This window comes from Rhinolophus hipposideros, assembly GCF_964194185.1.
Source record: "Rhinolophus hipposideros genome assembly, chromosome: 25".
NCBI lineage: Eukaryota > Metazoa > Chordata > Mammalia > Chiroptera > Rhinolophidae > Rhinolophus > Rhinolophus hipposideros.
Genome location: NC_138071.1, coordinates 26,919,724 through 26,942,018, shown reverse-complemented (window position 1 = coordinate 26,942,018; position 22,295 = coordinate 26,919,724). Strand labels below are relative to the sequence as shown.

The 22,295-nt window shown below is 57.1% G+C and overlaps 2 protein-coding genes across 9 annotated transcripts in view; one reads left to right on the top strand and one right to left on the bottom strand.

Moving 5' to 3' along the window:
- The window catches only part of AGAP3 (ArfGAP with GTPase domain, ankyrin repeat and PH domain 3), a gene marked incomplete at its 5' end in the record, with an annotated part of 48,360 nt that extends 30,915 nt beyond the window's left edge, over positions 1–17,445 (bottom strand). For 2 of the 6 annotated variants that reach the window (XM_081038495.1, XM_081038497.1), the window contains one exon: positions 16,485–16,896. In XM_081038495.1, the coding sequence (XP_080894621.1) occupies positions 16,485–16,812 (328 nt within the window). Of the gene's footprint in view, positions 1–16,484; positions 16,897–17,339 lie in introns of those variants that run through there. The other 4 variants (XM_081038498.1, XM_081038496.1, XM_081038501.1 and 1 more) reach the window with 4 other exon arrangements.
- Positions 17,446–19,723: 2,278 nt separating this feature from the next.
- Positions 19,724–22,257, top strand: TMUB1 (transmembrane and ubiquitin like domain containing 1). 3 transcript variants are annotated; one of them, XM_081038490.1, is made up of 3 exons: positions 19,724–19,869; positions 20,764–21,182; positions 21,455–22,257. In XM_081038490.1, exons 2-3 carry the CDS (start codon positions 20,794–20,796, stop codon positions 21,804–21,806), a joined length of 741 nt encoding a protein of 246 aa, XP_080894616.1. In that variant the 5' UTR covers positions 19,724–19,869; positions 20,764–20,793; the 3' UTR covers positions 21,807–22,257. The 3 variants fall into 3 exon arrangements, with proteins under 3 accessions (XP_080894616.1, XP_080894618.1, XP_080894617.1); XM_081038492.1 differs by lacking the exon at positions 19,724–19,869 and adding an exon at positions 20,166–20,239; XM_081038491.1 differs by lacking the exon at positions 19,724–19,869 and adding an exon at positions 20,311–20,422.
- The last annotated feature ends 38 nt before the right edge of the window (positions 22,258–22,295 follow it).

The following is a 22,295-nucleotide window of genomic DNA, read 5'->3' as shown; positions in this document are numbered from 1 at the left end:
ACTGGGCTGCCACCTTCCTATCCCTTCTTCCCAGAAACTGTTCCTGACCCAGAGAAACGAGACAGAGCAGGGCACCTGCCTTCACATAAAAGTCCCAGGGCACCAAGGCAGTCAAAGGCCCCAGAAAGGAGAGTGGCGCGGCCACACATCTCTCCTCATTAGCTTCAGCCCCGGTCAGGGACAAGGTCTCCGTGACAAGATTCTGCTCCAAAGAGAAGCGGCAGACACAGCTCCACTCAGCACAGCCCGATGGAAATGAGGGCGACCCCACAAAAGCTCCAGACTGGGACCACAGAAATTCCATAAAATTAGCCCTCATGTCAGCTTTCTGTTTACCCGGTCATCAGAAACACCAGGCTAAACCTGTCATTAGGGAGTGAGAGTGACCATGGAAGTTTCTAGAGGAATTAAAGATGCAATGTCTTGCAATGCCAGCAGTGAGCATTTTGGGTAATGATGGGCACACGCTTCCCAGGGAGTAACGCTTCCCAGGGAGTAACGTATAGAAACTGAGCACCTCACAGCTCGGCTGCTCTGAGGACCAGGAAATCAGAAGGAGAAGAAGCTGACTCTGGCCGCACCCACAGCAGGGCAAGCGGGACCAGCTACACACACCAGCCCGAGCCTCAGATGGTCTGCCCCGGGTGTGCAATCATGTGTCTGGGGACAGCGGGGCTACACTACTGACCTGCATCCGGGTAGCCAGGGTGAAGGAGAAAGACCTGGTGATGTAACATGCAAGGCACTGCAGAAACAGAACGCCAGTCCTGAGCAAGGGGAAAAGGCGGTCTTCGGCCCAGGAATCCCACCCAACCTGTACCTCATCTCCAGTCAAATATTTGCTGGGTGATTGGCTGATAAGTGTGGAGGTGTGCCCAGCAGAGGCCACGCAACCCACAGGGAGCCTGTGGATGGCCTGCTCAGAGATTGGAAGGGCTACCTTCCTGCTGAAACCAAGGGTGTCTGTGGGCGGCTCAGGGAAAGAATGGCTTCAGCTTCTTCCCACAGTCCCAGCAGTCCCAGAGCCACAAAGCCCCCAAAGTCACAGGGACTCCTCTTGCCCACAAGGTGGCAGCAAAACATCTTCCTGCAGCCCTGGCTGCCCGTGCAGCAAGAAGCAGGGGACCCCAGCGGCAGCATGTGCAGGTCTCCAGTCTGAGAAGAAGGGAGACTCAGGGCTGTCCACCCTGCCCCCGGCTGCCCAAAGCCTCCCCAACAACCTGCCACTCATGCTGGAGGCCGGCAAGACTCCTGACTCTTTACAAGTGTGGGGCTGTCCACCGAGAGCTTGATGTAGCAGCAGTTCCATCCCCAAACCACTCAGCCCTCACGTTCTTCACCCTAACTAATGGCACAGCCACCTCAACTTCTCCCACCGCCACCGGAGCATAGCCCAAAACAAGCCGCCATCCTCCCCGGCTAAATCCCCACTCGCCAATCCAGAAGTGACCTGGGCACTTCCCAGCCACAGCCTGCCAGTGGCTTCCCACTTGATGCAGAATGTGGTCTTCTAATGCCCAATGCCCCACATACCTCTGAGCTCATCTCCTGTAACTAACTGTCCCCACTCCCCGCCTCCCTCAGCCACACAGCTTAGGGCCCCTCTGCTTGCTTGTGCTTCTGCTCATCCAGCTCCCCTCCCCTCACCAGCTGAGTGCCCAACTGCTCTCCAGCACAATGGTCCTCGAACATTCATTCTTCTCCGGTTATTTTTCTGGTATGTTTAACGCTCCCCCACGGGAACTCAGCCGGGCATGTAGGAGATGTGTGATGATTCTGTGAGTGAATAAATGAATGAATGAATGTCTTTGCTAAGCATGAACTGTGCACCCAGGCTTCTGTTCTCCTTGTGGGGAGGGAAGGAGGCAGGCTTATAAGATGGTCCCTGGCTGGGACAGTCTGTTGAGCGGATAAATCACAGGAAAAATCATCCACACAGACCCCAAGTCGAGATGCGGACAAAGAATAATTTATACCAGTGCCAGCTCTCTTCAAATCAGACATCTAGCTGGACACTTTAGCAGTTCCACGTCCACTCAGGCCTGTTCACTACTGGTCCCTCCATCTCTTCCCCAAGAGACCTCAGAGTTAGACCTCAGAGTTCTTGCACCCATATGGGTCACAACTTCTCTGAAAAATCTGATGAAACCTGCTATGCACTGAATTGTGTCACCCCAACATTCATATTTTGAAGTCCTAAACTCCCCCCCACCCTGTCCCTTAGAATGTGGCCTTGTTGGGAAATAGGTTGGTTGTACACATAATTAGCTAAGATGAGGTCTCCCTGCAATAGGATGGGCCCCTAATCCCATAGGATTGGTGTCCTTATAAAAAGGGAAATTTGGGCACACACAGTCACACAGAGGGAACACAATGTGAAGAGACGCAGGACGATGGTTGTCGGCCACGGAGAGAGGCCTGGAACAGATGCCAGCACCTGATTTCAGACCTCCAGCCCCCAGAGCTGTGGGAGAATACATTTCCCTTGTTTTAAGCCCCCCAGTTTGTAGCAGTATGTTACAGCAGCTCCAGGAAACATGCAGAAGCTACATATACAAGGGGGCAGGCTCCAGGGGCCCAGCAGGTATGACTACACAGAAACCAGCCCTGCAATCCCCCTCCCCCCAGGACTGCTCAGGGGAACCAGAGAATTCTGCCCCCATCTCCCAAGTTCAGAGCATCAGAGAGCTCCCTAGTGGCTGCCTTCCCCTCCTCCCTATGGAAAAGCTCAGGGGATCAAAGGGGCGGGCAGGTGGACAAAGGGAGGAAATCTAAACCAATCTCTGAGGAACAGCGTCATCCCAGCCCGGAAATGACCTTCTAGCACCAAACTAGCTACTCAATATAGTGTCTTCATTTTTCTTTCCGTGCACAAACCCTGTGCTCGGCATGATAGTGGACAGGACAAAGCCCTCCCCTGGAAGACTCAGTCCCTCTTTGCAACCCCCACTGGCCTCCTGACCTTATCCCCCTTGCCAATTCTAACACCCTGAGCGGGACCCAGACACACGGGACCCAGACACACGGCTCAGACCGGGAAATACCCAAGGGGCCATCTCAGGACCAGGGGCCCTGCACACACCATCCTCTACGGGAAAGTCCGCTGCTTTTCAACTGCTCCTCCAAGAGGAAAAAGGGAACCAGCGCGTGTGTATCTTCCCTGTGACCAGAAGGGCGGGGTGCAAATGGCAACTGCCACCTCACAGAGGGGAACTGGACTCAGAATGTAAAAGAATGGACGCTCCCTAATGGCACTTTGCCTTTTCACCCCAATCTTGACATGTTTTCTGCATTTCATATGTTTTTAAATGTTCCTTCCTTCAAAACTGAATACACGTTCAACTGAAAATCTGCTTCTTCCAGCCCAACGGGCTACTAAAATGTCTTCAATTTATGAACCTTCATTCCTTATCAGTAGTACCAGCACTCTAGTTTACTTTCATCTTATTCTTACAAAAGTAAAACAGTTGAATCGAGGGAAGATGCAATAAAGTATTCAAATAATTGTACTAATGTTGTTCTGAGATGGAGGAGCAGCAGAAAAGGAGCTGCTACTGCCCAGGGGACCCCCACGCAGAGTACAGACGTGCAAGTTCAGGATCTCAAGAAAAAGGGGGCAGAGGGTAGTGCACACAATTAAAAAAAAAAAAAAAGACTCGGGTGGCTTGAGAGTCTAATGGACAAAAGTTTAAAAGTATCTGAATTCCCAGTACAGATTTTGAAAGTGGGACAGGTAACTTCCCTAGGCGGTGGGGGCCTATATTGAGTCCGAGCCCACCCACTGCCCCCAGAATCCAACACACAGGCCCAGGCCCGGGGAAGCCTTGGGATGGGCCCCGACTCACGGGAAGCCGCAGGCTGACAACAGCAGTGCCTAGATGTGGAGGCCACCTCACCCCGCCCCGGCCAGCTCAGTGGCAGTCCGCAGTCGTAAGTCAACCCTCAGCTCATGCCAGCTGTCCCCACAAAGCCCCAAGGAGTCTCTCAAACCTGGTGACTCCCCCCCCCACAACATCCCAGCTCATCTTGTCTCTGCTGTAGAAGCTAATATCTAATCTGCTTTCACTTGTCCGGGGCTCTCGGGCACGCGCAGGATGACAGATACCTGACCCTGCCGCCCAGCGCCACCTCTGGTGCCCCATACAACCAAGGAAGTGGCCACAAGAGACACCACTCGTCACCTGATTGTAACAGCCACTTATAGAACACAATAGGCTGCACTCGGGCACTTTACACATTGACCCATTTAACCCTCACAATAATCCGTTGAGAAAACTACTGTTGATCTCCACATTTTACAGATGGGGAATCTGAGGCACGGATGCCAAGTAACTTGCCTCAGGTCACCAGCTAGGAAGTGGCAGAAGCTGGCATTCCAGTCCAGGCCATCCGGCTGGCCCTGAGCCCTTGGGCCTCCCTGGCCTGGCGAGCTGTCTGCTGACACAGGACCAAATTCAGCCCACATTTCATCTTACGGGCACTCCCGGCTTAGCCTCCTTTCCTCCTGCCCTGGTGGCCCACTTGGCCTTCCTGGCAGGGGCCTTCACTCTGCTTCCAAATAAACTCCTGCCCTGCTCCCACTCTCCCAGCGCTGGCGCAGGACGAGAAGCTGAAGCACACGGATCTGGCGCTACTCTCCCAGGGATGTGTGGCACTTACAAAGGAATGATTACCTCTGATGGCAAAAGGGGACCAATTTGGGGCTAGTGAGATTTTGGCAGAGCCACAGAGCAGCCAGGGCAGGAACTACAGATACAAAGAGCGAGGGTGGGGCAGGGCCATAGGACCACCCCAGATGCACCATTTCCTGCTAACCACCACCATGTGTTCTGGGCCCACTGGTTTTCTCCCATCACAGGACGACTGAGACTTTCATCTTAATTCTACTCTCATCTGCCTCTAGCCTGATGACTGCTGCCTGGGCCAGCCCATCAGCTCTCAGGCCTGGGCCCCAGGGCTACGCCGTCATCGTCATCGTAAACCAGCGTCAGGTAACCCTGGAGACCACGTGGGGCCACAGGAAGACATGATGGAAGGAGCTCTGGGGCTGACAGTGGCCGTCCCCTCGCTGGGCCGCCAGGCCTTCGGCTGTGAGACACAAAGGGCCAGGAGATCTCTAGGACCTTGGCAGAGCTGCGGCCTCTGCGAACTTAAAGGCCAGAGTCAGAGCTGACCAGGATGCCCCTGGCAGGACCCCTCCCGGAGAGCAAGGAGACTGAGCAGCAATTGTGTGTGGCCAGTCTCAGGGCTGCCAGTCATAGCTGGCTAATGGCAGGCAGTGGCAGAGGTGGCGGGCTCCCTGGTAACCTCATAACAGTTTGCAAACGGCCCGTCCACTGCCTCACAACCCCAGCAGACAAGTCTCCTTACCCTCTCCCCTGCCCGACCTCCTCTGTGTGCCCTCTGTGCAGAAGGCCTGGCTCACTCACGCCCACCTCCTCCCTGAGACCTCCAGCCCCCTCCCCAGCCCTGCTGAGCCCACATGGTGCAGGGTAGGGCGGCCTCGGAATGAACCAGATACGAAGCTGTGGGGGGCCGTGCAAAAGGAGCAGGCAGGAAGCTATATGTAACACGGCTCACAGAATTACAGGACAGGAGAGAGCAGAGCAATAGATTCAACTACATAAAATAAAATAAAAATCCTTTACAATAAAAAATTGTCAAAACTCTAATGGAAATACAATTAAAGGGAAATCAACACCTGGAAAACCCAAGTATGCCAGTGTATGCCAACCATCACTCGTCATTAATACTGGCAGACCTCGTTTTACAGCACTTCGCAGATACTGCCTTTTATCGGCACCGAGGCAAGACCCTCCACCAGCAAAAAGACTATGACTCGCTGAAGGCTCAGATGATGGTTAGCAATTTTTAGCAATGAGGTGTTTTTAATTAAGGTACATACTTTTTAAAAGACATAATGCTACTGCACACTTCACAGACTACAGCAGAGCATAAACATAACTTGAATATGCACTGGGCAACCACACAACTCGTGTGACTCGCTTTATATCGAGACTTGGAGACGTGGTGGTTGTCTCCTTAAGAGCACTGCCAACAGGGCCCGATGGGACACCATAGGAGGTACCCCTGCCAAAGGGCTTAGCCTGGAGCTCATCGGGCCCCGAGACCTCACTTCAGGTGGTGGGCAGGGCTGGGGATGGGCAGACAAGTTCAATACTGCCCAGCGGCGGCAGCCTCTGAAGCCAGGGCACCCAACCTTTTACAACAAATGTGGCCTGGACTCTTCAAGAGTGTGTGTCACGGGGGAAATCACCACGATGGATCCTGGTCCAGCCTGATCCATCCTGGTCGGGAAAAACAAAAAGGTTATACAAGACGTTGTGGGGAAGACAGAGGAAAGGTGGTGACAGGTGAGCTATCACACGTTAGAGAACCCTTGTTAACTCTCATCGGCGTAATACTGGTCCTACGTCCTGGAGAAGAATGTCCGTTCTTAGGCAATGCCTGCTGAAGTGCTTACGGGGGAGAGGCCACCATGTCACCATGCCTACAGCTACTGACCATTATCACCACCAGAAAAATGTGTGTGTGAGAGGGAGGGGGGAGAGCGAGAGCGCGAGAAAGCAAACAGGGTAGTCATTTGTCAAAATAAAAAGCTGGGGGAAAACCTGTCAGTCCTTTCCTCTATAAATTCTACTTCTTGTCTGGTTTAAGAGGATCCCTCTTATCCCAACATGAGACAATACTCTTCTCACTTCCTCCTGTATTTTTAAACATTTTATCTTTTCTGCACAAGGCAGCTCGGAGCACAGGCTCTGAGACCACACTTTGTGGGTTCGGGTCCTGCCTCTGCCATTATTAGTGAAACGTTGGGCAATTCCTTTACATCTCCGTGCCTCAGTTTCCTCATCTGCAAAAATGGGGACGATAACACTGACCCGAGTTACGCGCAAGCGTGTAGGGCAGAAAGCGGCACACAGGAGCACCAAGAAGTTCCTCTTTTCAGTACCATTCTGAGATTCCAAATCTGATCCCTCCGCCCTTAGCTCAAAACTCCCTGTCACCCACAGCAAGAGCTGTCAATCTTGTGACATTTGCAGCACAAACACAAAGTGCTAGAGTGTGGGGTGGCACGTTTGAGGAGCTCAGAAACACACTACGCCAGCATTTCCATCATGAAACCACTGCTCCAGGAAAGCAGCGTCTCGCAGCGCCTATCGAAGCAGCCAGCTTGCCAGTGTCCACATGGCTGGGTCACTGTGTAGGAACTGTACTACAACCCTGGGCTCCTGACGTGCTCTTTCGAAAAACATCATGCTTCTTCAGTGCCAAGCCAGCGTTCCTCAGCCCAGCCCCTACTCAGGGCAAGGGGGCCACACTTCTGGGCCCTCACACACGGCCCACTCCCGGCTCAGCTGCCTCAGGCAGCAGTGTGACCTCTATCCCCACTTGTCACATTTTACCCTTGATCAAGTTTGGGGGACACTGTGGGAAGAAAGCTATGGCATGCTGAGTGGGGCAAGCCCGGGAGTGACCACTCTCCCAGAATCCGAATTTAGAAGGGCCTCGCCTTCCTCCAGCTGTACCCCTAGCCCACAGCTGGTCATTCAGCTCCCTCTATCTGGACTGCAGCCAGCCCACCTCACTTTCAAGATGAGAGAGCTGGGGTATCCCAGCCTCTCACTCTGAGGACAGATTTTCTTTTACCACCACCAGGAAATCTCAGTGTCTTTCCCTCACATCTTAGAGAAGAAGACCCCACACTCTGTGGATGGCCCACAGCCGCCCCTCAGCCCTGGATGGGTCTATATTAAGCTGTTTGGACTTGGCTCAGGACCTCACGGGTCGCTCCCACCCCACACAGAGAAGGCACCTTGGGGTGGGGACGGCTTCCTCCCCTGGAGGAGGAAAGGCCTCTTACCCACCATCACCCTATCACTCTGCCCCAGTCGCGGGGTCACACAGCCCAGGCCAGTTACTGGCTCCTCACCCCTGTCCACCTCCCTGGGGGCCTGGCAGAGGGAAGGCCACTTCCACACTTCCCAGGGAAGCTTGCTCACCAGACAGGTAGCTGGTTTTTAAGGCCTAAGCCAGCTGACCTGTCAGAAGCAGGAGCCAAAAAGCAGGACACCCATGTTTTCAGTGACTGGCCAGCTCTGACCCAACTCTAACCCCTCGAGGAGGAATGGGAACTCCGAGAGGGAGGACAGAGAACTTGGCGCACTGCCACTCTCTCCCAGATCACCTCAGCGCGGCCACTCAACAAGCGCCAGCAGCTGGGCCCAAGCCAGAGAGCTCGCCCATCTCAAAGACTCAAGCAGGAGGCACCTTCCCACCCTCCAGCCAGAGGGAAGACACAGGCTCTGAAAGACAATATCTGGGGTCCCCTGCCGACCCACGGCACCTGTGCAGGCCCCAAAGCTCCTCCTCAGGCACTTGCAGCCACCTGCTGTCTACTCCTTGGGGCCAGCGGGGGCCCACCTGGCTAGGAGGGGGCCCTATGACAGCACTGTGGCCCTGGAGTAGGACAGACCAGCATGATATGGATGGGGGGGCTCCCTGAGTGACCTCCTATACCCAACAGGGTTCCTGGGCCGGTCACTGATGAAGCATCACCTGCCAGGCCGGTACTGAGCTGGGGGCTGAGGGCTCAGCGTCCAAAGGGGAAGCAGTGAGCAAAGCAGACACCAGCTCATGACAAATGCTGGCCAGGGGAAGAGCACCAACTGCTCCAGGCCCCATGAGGGACCAGGCTAAGGAAGGCTGGTGAAGGGGGCAGCCAGTGGACCACGGCCTTGGACCAGAAAGCTTCCAGCACTGGAGCTGGACAGAGCCAAGCTTAGACCCCAGCTTGCCGACTGCCTCGGGGAGACACTCTTCTCACAGGTAAAGGGCACTCACATCACCTGGAGGGCCTCAGGGCCCACAGGACACCACCGGCAGGGAGATGGGGACCCAGGAAGGTAGGAAGGTCTATTCACGGTTCAGAACAGCGCCTATCTCCCAACAGCGACAAGGCTTAGGAAGGAGAGCTCTACGAGACGGTGACCTCTGCCTTCTCTGGGTTGGCTGGAGGGGCCTCAAGATATCCCATCCAAGATGTCAAAAAGGCCACGCTAAAGGCAGAGGGCTGCCTGGACCCGCCCACCTGCAGGTTCCCTGCTGCCGCCCTGAACAAAGGTTACCAGGAGGGGGTTGCTAAAAGGTACCAGCATTTATTGCTACCATACAAGGGGATGGTCCTGCTGGGCAGACAGGCCCATAGTTATCTCATCTCCAAGCAAAGGGGAGGACAGGGGCAAGACCTGATTTCACCGCAGGGAAGTGGGCTGAGAGCCGGTGCAAGACCAGCCATGGGCTGCTGGCTAAGGGGCTGTCTTCTGTGCCACACGGTTTCCAATATTACGCGTATGTTCACAAACTTCCCGTACTTGTATTCATGTATGTATGACTTAGCACGAATTCAACACAACACACAAAACACAAAAACTTACAAAACAGCCCCTGCCTAAAATGCCAGGATGGGGTGCGGGGAATATTGTGACATTTGCTGGTGACATGTAGCATCGTGGCACCCCTGCTGAGGGTCATGGCTGGGGGGAGATGGCTAGCAGGGTCACCCAGCCCACCTCTCCTCGGAGCTGGAAGGAGGATGCAGAAAGGCCTGGGGGCCTAACCAGACCCTGCTCCAAAACAGTGACCTTGAATCCTGGGGGTCATGTCTACCCTCTCTCCCGGTGAGGGGAGGGCGGAGCTCGCCCTCCTCCATCTACACTGTCTGGGCTGTATAATCAGCCCCCTATTCCCGGAACCACCTGCACCTCACAAGCCAGTACTTTATTTGATCGGGTGCCACACTGCTGGGGACAAGGCCACTAGTCCTCTGACTGTGCTGTTCACACTAGTCTGTCCAGCAACAGGCTGGCAGGCGGGCACCTCCACTTGTGAACTCACAGGCCAATCCCACAGTAGATAGAGGAGCCGGGGGAACTGCCGGCTCCTTTCCCTGCCTGTCTTTCTTCTCCTCACCCTCACGGAGGGTTATCCTCACGGAGGCAGGAGAGGGAACAGGGGAGGGGACATAGGTAGGACAGGAGCAGCCACGTGAGATGAAACCACCAAACCAAAGTGCTGTGACACACTGAGGCCTGGGGCCAACTCACCAGTAACCAAGACCCTGACTAACAGGGACCCACGACACAGCCCCCCAGACATAGATACTTTCGCTGATCTTCCTGTAAGAGCGGGGCCTGGGCTCGCTCCCCACCTTCTCTCTTGGAGCAGAATGGTGTGAGTTGTGGTTCCCAAACTGGGAGCGTGGGAACCCGCTGACATGAGCAAGTTTTGTGGCTGGCCGTCACACCAGTAGTTGTGTTAGGCTGGTGCAAAAATAACTGCAGTTTAAAAGGTTAAAAACAATTACTTTTGCACCAACCTAATACTTCCAGGTTGTAAGAAAATCCACAGTAACAGAAAGCTACTGTGAATTCAGTGAGAGTTTTTAACGGGTTTCTCTGCCATCAATCACCACGGCCTTAGCAGGCTCCCAATAAATGTGTGTGTGCGCGTGTGTCTTGCCCGAGTTCTCTCAGCCAGTCAGTGGCAGAAGAGGAACGAGGACCTAGGACTCCTGACACCTGTCAGAGAACTGCCAGATGGGGGAGATGAACCCCGGGGCCGTTTGTGAATCTGGGACTCTCTGGTTCCCCTTCTCCCGACAGGGCGTTTTCCACAAAACCCCACCTTTCTTGTGAAATGCCAGTAACCTCAAAGTGATGACACAGTAGCTGACAGCAGATATGTGGAGGATGGGAAACGGTCCGCAGTGACACACATCAGACAGCCAAAAGAGGTACCCCTTGCGGGTGGGGGGGGGGCAGGGTACACACATTTCTCCTCCTTCCTGCCACACTGCAATCTGTTAACAACAAGCATGCATTATTGTTGTCATTTAAACATGTATTTCAACTTTAACAATGTTGAAATACTTTGAAGTAGTTCTGGGTCAAGCACCTATCTACCACACGTATTATCCATGTACTCACGGAAGGGAGACGCACGTTCAAGGGCCACCGTCGAGACATCAGGAGACAGAGCAGAGAAGAGCCCTAAGTCGCCCATAAGTTATATTCTAAACGTTTCAAAGGTTAAACTCAAAGTCAAAAGCATCCCTGAGAGGCACCTTAGAAGGGCTGGCTGGGGTCTGGCGGGGCCCAGCGGGGCCCCCCCAAAGCTCATTTGTCCACCCATAAAGCACAAAAGCACGAGCTGGAGCCAGGAAAGCAGGTGAAGCCCCTGGTTCTCTGGGGAAGGCCGCCAGCTAAGTCCTAGGCTCTCTGATTTGCAAAGTGGAGATGAGACTTGCACACCTCAAAAAGAGCCTGTGGGAAAATAAACGGTAAGCTGCAGTGCCGCAAAGGCCTATGACAATCTCCAGCGGGCAAGCCCAGGAATGCTAATCGGCGAAATACTGCACAGCGCAGCATCTCCATACTCAGAGCAGGTGGCCCAGGTCACGTCCCTTCCGCACTCTCACACCAGCATGCCGAGCCCCATGCCCCAGAATCAGCTGCCTAACCCTGACCCCTTGGCCTGCACAGTGGAAGCCAGCCAGGGTCAGGGAGAATGCAGTTTGCAGTTATCTGCATATTAAAAAGAGAATAAGAGCAAGCCGGAGGGTCCAGGTGGGTGCTCAGGTGATGCTGGATAGTGAGCCCGGAGCTCTAAGGGCCCTCTCGGCCTCCCCAGGCTTCAGCTCCCCCCACTTTGCAAGAGCACCCTTACTTTCCTCCTCCTGAGGTTGTGAGGCAGAGCCGGGCTGACCGCTGGCAGGGAGGGCACCCGCCCGTGGACACCCGGAGCTCACTAATCCACCCCTCCTCCCACTGGCTCACCTCTGATCCACCCGGCAGGCACGCTGCACACAGGGCACGTGTTCCCCCAATGCAAAGCACACATCGCCCCTGCTTGAACCCTCCCATGACAGCCCGTCTCCTGCAGGATTTAAGTGCCATCTGAACGGTCTCCTGGAACTTGGCGAGGTGTAAATGAATGACGAAGGATAAAGCACTAAAACTCCTGAGCCTGGATCCTCCTGCCCATCCCCTGTGGACTCAATGCCCCAGCCTGCTGCTCCTTCAGTGCCACGCTAAGGCGGCATCACCCTCCCCTGTCATCTTCGCAAACCTGTTCCCTCTCCTGGACCCCCATGCCCGGCACTCACTTTCAGTTAAAGAAATAAATGGTAAAGTTATGTGGTAGGTGCTACCAGCCATGAGGTACTCAGCAACAAGCACTGTCTTATTTGTGGAGTGTTGCCCACCTGGCAGTGAATGAGGACTGAAGTGGTGGTGGTGGTGGGGATCCTCACTGCAGCCTGAGGTCAAGTTGGGGTGGGGCTTTCCATCCCTGTCCTCTGACCTTGAGGAAATGGGTCTTGTTGAGTCTTCCCCAGTCTCTAACCTTTGCCCTGATTTTTCAAAAATCTGGGTTTATTCCTGCCACTCCCAAGCCCCCTGTGGCACCTCCTTCAGGCTGATCCATTCACCTCTAGGGTCCAGAGTGCCGGCACATACCTTCCTCTCCCCTTCTCCCCTTCCTTCCTGCCTTCCACTGTCCTGATACAACTGGGCCACACAGTAGGAGCTAAATAAATGCATCTAGAACAAACGTGGCTCTCCCTGGCCACGAGCACCACAGGACATCCTCTTTTTCAGAATTCCTAGAGCTCTTTTGCACACAGTCCTAACGAGGCAACCAGCCTCCTACCAGGCACTCATCCCCTAAACCAGCTAATTCCCCCGAGGAAGTTCTCATCCTCATCGCAGATCCCACAGGTGAGTAATTATCACCGCGTTGGGGGATCCCCACTCCAAGGAACAGGCAGAAGAAACAATTAGCTCAGGAGAGAGCCCCCCTGTCTCTCTGTCTACAGTTCTCTCTGTGTCTCAGGGCTCTTGCCAGACCCAGTCACACACACAGGGATCCACTCTGAAAGCCTGGGAATGCTTTCCAGGAAGAGTGGTCGCTGAGTCCCACTGAGCCCCCAGCCCAACAGGCGCACACACAGCAGTGTCCCCCTCTCTCTCTAGCCTAGATGTGAACCCACAACAAAAGCTCTGCAGAATGTTACCCAGCCCTGAGCCCATGGAGACAGGAAGAAAGCGCCTGCACGTGTGCATGAAGAACGAGATGAGGCCAAGACCCAGGCAGCGTGCCACGGGAAAGCTCGCAGGGACTTCACTGTTTAAAAGGACCCCAGGGGAAAAGGAAGGGGGCAGGAACAAGTCACCCAGTTGACAAAGCCTGGTTCCTGGGCACAGCCGTGGCCACAGTCCACTTCCAGGCCCTCCCTCCCTGGGGCCCTGCTTGGCCCCCCCAGGCAGACCTCCTCAGGCGTGCACATCTTCTCAGGGACAAGTCTGCCTTTCCAGGCCATCTGCTGGGACCCAAAGGCTGCTTCTCCCAACAGCTCACCCAGCTCCTGCTCACTTGGCCCAGCTCCCTGACTTCCAGGTGCCCAGGCTGTCCCCCATCTGGCCTGAGGCCCGGTTCCTCTGCCACCTTCTTTCTAGGACACAACAGGAGACCCAAGCAAGTAGCTCGAGTCCTGAGAGCTCCACTACCTGCACGCTCCTGCCTGAGGCCCCACATAAACCCTGGATGATCAGCTTGGATCCCTCTGTTCTCTGAGCCTCAGTTTCCCCGCCAGGGAGGTAAGAGGCTCTGCACACGGTGAGCCTTCCTTCCTCCCACCCCGCATCGCAGCTCTGGTTATACTTCTTTCTTTCTTTAGGACCCCAGGGTAGACATGTTTTCTCCTTCCTTGGTCTTTGGTGGGAAAAGGAACTTTGAAAACAGTCTGCCTTCCCTCAAATCCTGTCCTGAAACCCCAGACAGCTGAATGTTACTCGGGTTCCTCTTGCCCTGGCCATGGGGTCAGAGGTGAGTGAAAGGAGCAAGGAGAGGACAAGAGGACAAGGTGTCACCGTGCCTCCTGAGTCCCAGGTCACCTTCAGAGCTGGGGCACATACACCTTTCACTTGAGTATCACCAGAATGAGGCGGAGGCTTATTACACACCAGGAGAATGTCATCCCTTCCCACTAAGCCTCATCCCTAGTAAACACAGAATCGGGCCTCCCAGGCGATGAGTGTGTTTATGTAACAGCAGCAACCCAGGTCTGCTGGGTCCTGGCAGTGGGGGCTCAGCCAGACTCAGAGTGAGCAGGGAACCGCCTGGGGAAAGCTCCCCTCCCTCCGCCAAGAAAGAAGGTGGGGCCGCCGCTTTGCAGGACAGCAGCAATATGGTTTGGCAGATGGAGAGAGAAAGGATATAGGGCAGAAACTGGAGAAGGAGTTTTCTGGGTTGTTTTTTTTTTTCCCTTCTTTTGATGCCTGCCTACAGCAGAAAAGCTGGGACGACAGAAGTGGGAAAGCAAGGGTGAGGTGGGTAATAAAAATGGGTTCCAGGAGAGAGGTTGAAAAAAAAGGGGGAGGAAGAAGAAAGGTGGGAGGCCTTGCCAAGAAAGAACAGGGAAGCAGGACTCAGGAAGGATGTGTGAGGCGCAGCTGGGCCTGGTGACAATGAGACATCAGGTCCCAGGATTCACGAGGGTGCTACCAAGATCCCAGGCTAAGAAGACGGAACATGGGGTACTTCCAAACCGCAGCGGGAAGTTGGTCACAGGCGAGGGCTCTAAGAGGGGCCCTGCCTGTCGTTTGAATTTATGACTGGGGTGAAAACCAGTGTGCCCAGCAATCATGGCCTTCACATCCCAGAAGATGCCTGGCCAGAGATGCCCTGAGCTGTGATGGGGTGAGAGGGTAACCACCGATTAAGGAAGCCGGATTCCTGCCTCTCCTTGCTCTGGAAAGAGCTCTGTGCTGCAGATGTCTTCCCTCACCCCTACTGTGGCTGTCCCATCAAGTCTCTTCACTGAAAGGTGCGGGGGTGGGGTGGGGTGGGAGATCTTGGAGCTGATCAGGAACTTCCTCCAAAGGACAGTGAAGCTACAGGGAATGGCGGCTCTCCTGGCCCCACCCCCTGCAGCTCTAGGAGGAAAAATTGGTCATCTCTCTTTGGGGCCCAGGCTCACACAAATGCCACCTCCAGGTCCCCAGCCATAACGGTGATTCAGGCCATTTACTCAGATCCATGTTAATGAGTTATTTCTGTCACCTAATTAGTTCACAATGAACTCAGCCTTGAGAAGAAAGAGACAAGAGAGAGGGGTTGGGAAAGGACAAAAGGAAGGCAGACTGGGATGTCACAACAAAAGGGCAAGACCCCATCTCCAATGGGGTTTTGTACCCCCAACAGACGCAATGCTTCTCCCCCAGCTATGAGGACGTCTTAAAGCAGAATGGGGGTGTTCAGGTAAAGGGGCCCCCAGAACCTCACACTAGATGAACTGTGAGGCCCAGGTAGTGGACCGGTCCCTGCTCACAATTCCATGCCATCAGCAAAAGGCCTCGCACTCTCCCTGCATTTCCACTCAGGCCAAACCCACCACATGCTGGTGGGCGTCCCCCTTCAAAAGGAACTGTAGGAAGAAGCAGATGGCCCAGGGTGAGGCCCATCTGCCCACTGGGCACTCAAAGGTCACCATGCCTCTGGGGTGCCGCGGGTGGTGCTGGCCCTCACACCAGGGGTCGTGGGGCACCAGCCAGCAGCCTGCACCCACTTCCTCTGCCCCTAGATAGCTGAAGTCCAAGGTCCAAGAGCCTAGAAAAAGGAGCGCAGGGAAGTGCAGTGGCCAGGGGTTCCGGCCAATGACGCCCCACGCCACGTCCCTGGAAGTCGGTCAGCGCCCCGTAGTCCCGCGCCGGCCCCCGGAGAGGCTCCCTGGAAAGCAGCGGCGGGTGCCCAGCGCACGCGTGGATGAACCCGCCGGCACCTCCCACGCGGTCGCGGCGCCGGAGCCCCTGGCCAGGCCCCGCCCGCCGGGCCTAGGCAGCGTGCTGGATGTGCGTCGGGAGAGGGCGCCGCCGCGAGCGCCACCCTTCGGGGCCCGCGGGCGCTGGGCCCGGGAAGTCTGCCATCCACTAACGGGAGGCTCCGATCCCCGCCCCGCCGCGGGACACAGCCCTGCCAGCAGCCGAGACGCCTCTCCGGCAGCCGCCCCACCTCCCGGGCCGCCGAGGCCCTCCGGCGCGCCCACCCTCCCGGGCCACGCCTGACCAGATCTAGCCACCCCCCCGCCCCCCACCGCACCTCTGCGGCTCCGAGCACACCCGTCCCCGGAGCGACACCACCCTCGAACCCTGGAGCACTAAGAGCAGAAAACGTGTCCCCTGGCACGAGACCGGCCCTCAGCCCCAAAGTGTCCCCAGACGAGGTACGGCGAAGCCCGGACGCCGGCTCTGCAGTGCCTGGCGTTCAGCAAGCCGCGAGGCCCGGACCTCGGGCGCGCGAGGACCCCCGATGGGGAGAGCGTGGCAGGCCGGGCCCGCAGAGCCCCCGGCCGGCGCCGGAGGAGCCACCGCGCCCCGGCTCCCGCAACCCCCGGTTCCGCTCACCCTCGATGGAGATGACGTGCTCCCGGATCTGGTTCTGCAACGCCAAGTCCTCAATGCGCTCGATCAGGTCGTAGATGGCGTAGATATTGGGATGCACGGACTCGAAGCGCTGGATCTCCGCCCGGATGGCCGCCGAGTTGGAGAGCGCGAACTGCTGGGGGGGCCCGCCGGCCAGCTGCTGCGAGGGGCCACCGCCGCCCCCGGCCCCCGGCCCCGCGCCGCCGAACTGCCCGCCGCCCCCCGCGCCGCCGCCGCCGCTGCCGCCCCCCGGCGCCGCCAGGCTCGGCTGCTGCTGCGGGCTCTGCCCCCCGCCCGCCTGGAAGTTCATGGCTCCGGAGCCGCGGGGCCCAAGGCGGGCCCGGCCGGGGCCCGGGGCGGCGCAGCGGCGGCGGCGGCGGGCGGGCGCGCGGGGCTGGCGGGGCTGGGACTACAGAGCGGGCGGCGCGGGGCTAGTGCATGGGGCCCGGGACCCAGGGCCGGTGGCCGAGGTCGGAAGGCGCCGCCGCGCACGCTGTGGCCGCCGCTGCTGCTGCTGGGCGCTTCCCGGCGCCGCAATCCCGCTGCCTCGGAACAGCCTCCAGCGGCAACAACAACGGGACCGGGAGCGCGCGTCCCGGGCCCTCCCCCCGCGTCATGCGCACGCACCGCCGCCCCCGCCGGCTCCGACACAAGCAGCCCGAGCCCCCCTCCCCGCCGCCCCCGCCCCTCCTGCGCGCCGGCCCCAGCGCCCCCGCCCCTTGCTCGCTGGCTCTGCAGCCTCCACCCCCCAGCCGCGCGCTTCAGCCCCGGCTTCCCGGCCCCTCCCACCTAGCCTAGGCCCTTCCGCCTCCCCGCCACCCCCCCACCCACACCCACCGCTGGGGCCACCGCTCGTAGGGGACAGCTGCCCTGGCTTCTTCCAACCCCGGCTGTCACTTTCGCCTCCCTGCGCTAGTCTGGGTGGGGTGTCCGATCTCTGGGCAGTGCCCGAAAAGTGCCCTGCGCCTGAGGGTGCTGATGAACGCGGCTGATTGGCCAAGAAGGGCGGCCGGCCCAGGCCCAGCTGCGCCTCCTTTAGTTCGTCCTGCCTTCAGTGCCGCACAGGCTCCCTTGTCCTCCGGCCCGAGGTCATCGCTGGAGACCACCCCGTGCCCGAGTGTCTCTCTCTAGCCCTGCCCTGGACTCTTCACTAACCGTGCAGCACAGAGGCTGGAAATCCGCGTCGCTGGCTACTTATTTTCAGTTCTCCCTGACAGCGTCATTGGTGGGGCTCTTGGAAATGACACTTTAACAACAACCTACCACCTCCTATCTACCGGTCTCTCCTTAAAGAACCCTCCGCCGAACTGGGGAGGGTTCGCTGACCACCGTGGGACCCCACTGGTACACAGAAGGAAGAAGGAGGAATCAAATATTACGTCTTCTTCCCCAACTCACCCCATTCAAGAGACACCAGAGCCCACACGACTGTCTTAATTTTTTTTGTCTTCACCCCTTTGTCCATCCTATGATCCTGTCCCCTCCTTCTGGGGCCAGTGATCTCCCTTCGCTGTCCCAGTTCTCTGCATTTCCACTGCCAAAGCTGTCTGCAGTTCTGCTAGCCACCCCCATTGCCAAACTTTCCTAAAATCCACAAGAGGTGGCATGCGCAGGGCACTGACCCAGCCAATCAGACTGCCAGGGCTGTCCCCCCCCTCCCTCCAGCGCAGTTGACACATGTCATTCTTTTTACACACACTTCCACTTCCCAGGCCAAGCTAGGTCTTTTCCCAGCATAAAGTTGCCCCCCCACCTGGCCACCCACATAACTCTGCCCCAGTACCACCCCAGTCACCGTTCCTAAGTTTCTTGCACCTTCCGAAGAACCCAGTGCAACCTAATCAACACCAGCGGCCTCCCAGCTCTGGAAAGATCTGACCTTAAGGATGTCTTAAACCCTCTTTGGGCTTCATCTGCAAAATACAGTGGTTGAACAGAACGACTAACTGTGATGTAATTCTAAAAGCAATGTCTAACATCTTGTTTAGATGCCTAATTAGAATTGACAGCAAGAAGTTGCACCAGGTACCACCCAGGACAGTTGTCGAGGGAAAGAGCTTCTCAAATGTGTAGCCCTAGCAGCCAGCACACACCTGCTGTAGCACTGGTGGGCTGTCTACATGTCTGTTTCCTCTATCTGAGAAGCCCCATGACGGCAGGGACAGGGTCTGATTCACCACTGTATTCCCAGCATCTTACACAATGCCTGGCACATAGTATACATTTAATGCATGTTTGTAGAATAAATTAATGAATGGGAGGAAAGGAACCAGATATAAGTTAGTTCTGCATGTTATAAATCGAAACACATTCTCAAGGCAACTTGGAGTACTTGTTCCCACAAGTATTATGTGCTAAGGGAACACGAGGGTACATTTTAATCAAGACGGGCCTATAAAAATCCCGGATGTGAGATCTCTGTGGCTATAGGAGTCCAGAGAAAGGGGGAAAAACCACAAAAATTGGCTGGCCTCCACCAGGCTGGGGCTCAAATCAACATCCTCTACCTAGTAACGTGCTAAAGACAACATTTTTGAGCCCAGATTTGAATGGGGTGTACTAATACTAGCTGAGGAAATACGTAATGTGTGACAGATTCCTCACAGTTTTCACATTTGTTTAACCACTTAATTTCTTCCTTACAATTGCCTTATGAGATAGGTCTCAGGAAGGAAGAAATTTAGATTCCAAGAGGTTCAATAACGCATCTAAGGTCATTAACGGATAAGGAATCATCATTTGTGTCAGGTTCCAAAGTCCATGCTTTCGTTCACAGTTTTGCAGGGGCAAGGTGGACGAGAGGACCAGGGAAACAGGACAGCTCAAGCCACCCTGGCCTGCCCTGGGGACAGGTATACTCAGCTAGACTGGTGAGGCAGCCCATGGTTACTGGGCTGTGGGCTGAAGAGCCCATCCGTGGGGTCCAAGGTGCCTTCTGGCGTTCATTCTGACATAAGTAAGAGTAGGCAGGGTAGGGGCCACCTGAGCTCACCAGAGCCTGCACCTCGGCAACACGGGGGCTCTGACGTGCTCCTGCTGACGTTGGTTTCTGCAGTGACAGATGCCCCGCTGCCGGCGGGGGAGGGTGCGGATATTCCTACCACCCAGACCTCTTAGGGCTACCACAGCTCCCAAACCCGCCCCGCTGGCTTCTCAAAGACTTGCGGGGACCGGAACCAGTCCGCCGAGCCCCGCACGTGGGTCCGCAGAGCGGAGGGCGGGGACTGCGCACGGCCCGGACTACAAGTCCCACAATGCTCCAGACGGCGGCGGCGGAGAAAGGGGGGTACCTTCAGGTGTCTACGACCTCGGCGCCTCCCGTCCGGAAGTGCCCGAGGGTCCGCTATGGGGCTGGCGGAGCTGGGCGGTGAGTCCCTGCGCCGTGACCGCGCCCACGCCGCCGTCCCGGGCCCCAGCTAGCACCCGCTTGCCCCGTCCCGGAATCGCCCGTGCCCTCCCACAGATCAAGGGTCGGGAAGATGGGAGGGGTGATGGAGGAGTTGGGGGTGGGGAGAGCGAAGCATCGGATTCTCGGGCTGGATCTGGGGTCCAGCAGCAGACTGAGTTTGGAGAGGCTTCCAGAGGAGGCGCGGAGTTGGGCCTCCGCGGGGTGGGGCTTGAGTGGACCGGGAGGGGCCGAGTTGGGTGGGGGGTGGCAACCCTCAGAAGCTCCAGATTGCCAAAGGGCGGAGTTTGACGTCTGGTGTGGGGAAGCCTTGGGCAGCAGTCCCGTCCCGGTGGGTGGGGTTTGGGTAAATGGTAACCGGGGTGGGGTGGGAGGTGCGGCACCGGCCCTTTTTCTTCCCCCATAGAGAAAGTTTAACGATGGAGTAGATAAGCTTTGGGGTAGATAAGCAGCTTGGGGGTGAAATAGGTGAAGGAATTTAGATAAACCTTGAGATGAGTAGACAGAAGAATAGGTAAGCTTTTGGGGTGAAGTTTGGTGGGGGTTGAGTTTAGGGGACAGGTTACTTAGAAGATAGGGTTTAGGTGAATTGGGGAGCTGGTTAAAGACCTAGAACTCAAGTCATAAAAAGTTAGGAGTTGGAATCTGGTGATGGGAAGGGGCACATGAGGCAAGTTTGGGCAACCAGGAATCAGAGCCGTCTGTGCCCAGGGTGGGGCTCGGGCCAGGGGGCAGAGAAGTGAGGACTGTGGGAGAGATGGGGTGGGGTGGGGTCAGGAGCCTGTTGAAATTCAGAGAGATGTTGGCGGGTGAGCCAGCCCCTCAACCCCTCATGGGTTCTTTGTGCCTCTCCAGCTCCGTAGCGCAGCGGGCAAGGCAGGTGCCATGGCCCTGATTGAAGGGGTGGGTGATGAGGTGACCGTCCTTTTCGCGGTGCTTGCCTGCCTTCTGGTGCTGGCTCTCGCCTGGGTCTCAACACACACCTCGGAGGGTGCTGACCCACTGCCCCAGCCGTCAGGGACCCCAACACCAGCACAGCCCAGTGAAACCATGGCCGCCACCGACAGCATCAGGGGGGAGGCACCAGGAGCCGAGACAGCCAGCCTGCGACACAGAGGTCAGGCTGCACAGCCAGAGCCTGGCACGGGGCTCCCAGCAGCACCGCCACCCTCAGACTCCCCCCAGGAACCCCTAGTTCTGCGGCTGAAATTCCTCAACGATTCAGAGCAAGTGGCCAGGGCCTGGCCCCACGACACCATTGGCTCCCTGAAAAGGTAAGCTGGCATGAGGACTGAGGACGGGAATGAAATGCTAAAGAGTATGGGGAAAGGGCCACTGGAGACACCTGAGACTTCCCCCTCATTTTACAGATGAGGGGACTGAGAAGCCCAAATCACACAAATGTTGTTCCCCTGTAGCAGGAGGGGACACCCTGGGAGGCCATGGCCTGGGTAGAGGGCAGAGGTGAGGGGTGGTAGTGTTATTCTGGGCAAGGGACTAGGATTGCCTGAGGCCTGCTCTATTACCCAGGTCCCTCTCTCCCCAGGACCCAGTTTCCCGGCCGGGAGCAGCAGGTACGACTCATCTACCAAGGGCAACTGCTGGGAGACGACACCCAGACCCTGGGCAGCCTTCACCTCCCTCCCAACTGCGTTCTCCACTGCCATGTGTCCACACGGGTCGTTCCCCCACATCCCCCCTGCCCCCCGGGGTCCGAGCCAGGCCCCTCCGGGCTGGAAATAGGCAGCCTGCTGCTGCCCCTGCTGCTGCTGCTGCTGCTGCTGCTCTGGTACTGCCAGATCCAGTACCGGCCCTTCTTCCCCCTGACCGCCACTCTGGGTCTGGCCGGCTTCACCCTGCTCCTCAGTCTCCTGGCCTTTGCCATGTACCGCCCCTAGTGCCTCCACGGGCTCTTGGCAGGGTGGCGGGCCCCTCTGGACTTCGCTCCCCGCGACGAGGTGGGCGCTGCTGTCTGCCCAGGCCCACCTCTCCAGCCTGCCTCCTCCCACTGCCCCGGAGCCCAGGCCTGCGCCGCAGGGCACTCCAGGGGCAGGCGGGGGCCCCTCCCTGTGACCTCCAGGGCTCGGAGCCAGCTCCCGGGGCTGGGGGCCCGCGCCCCCCACTGACAGTCGGCTCCTCCAGGTCGGGCAGCTGCTGTCGCTGCCTTGGCCCTGGGCAGAGCAGGGCCGCACCCCTGGACCCGGCTTAGTGTTCTGCCTGAGCACCCAGCCACCTCTAGTCCCCAATTGCTCCTCGTGCCGATTTGGGGACCCAAGGACCCTGGGGAGCTGGGAGAGGTGGAGGGGGTTCTCTGGAACACGTGCAGATTAAATGACTGTGAAGTTTTCACTCTCGGTGTGCGTGTGTGCGGGCGCGGGGGACGGGGA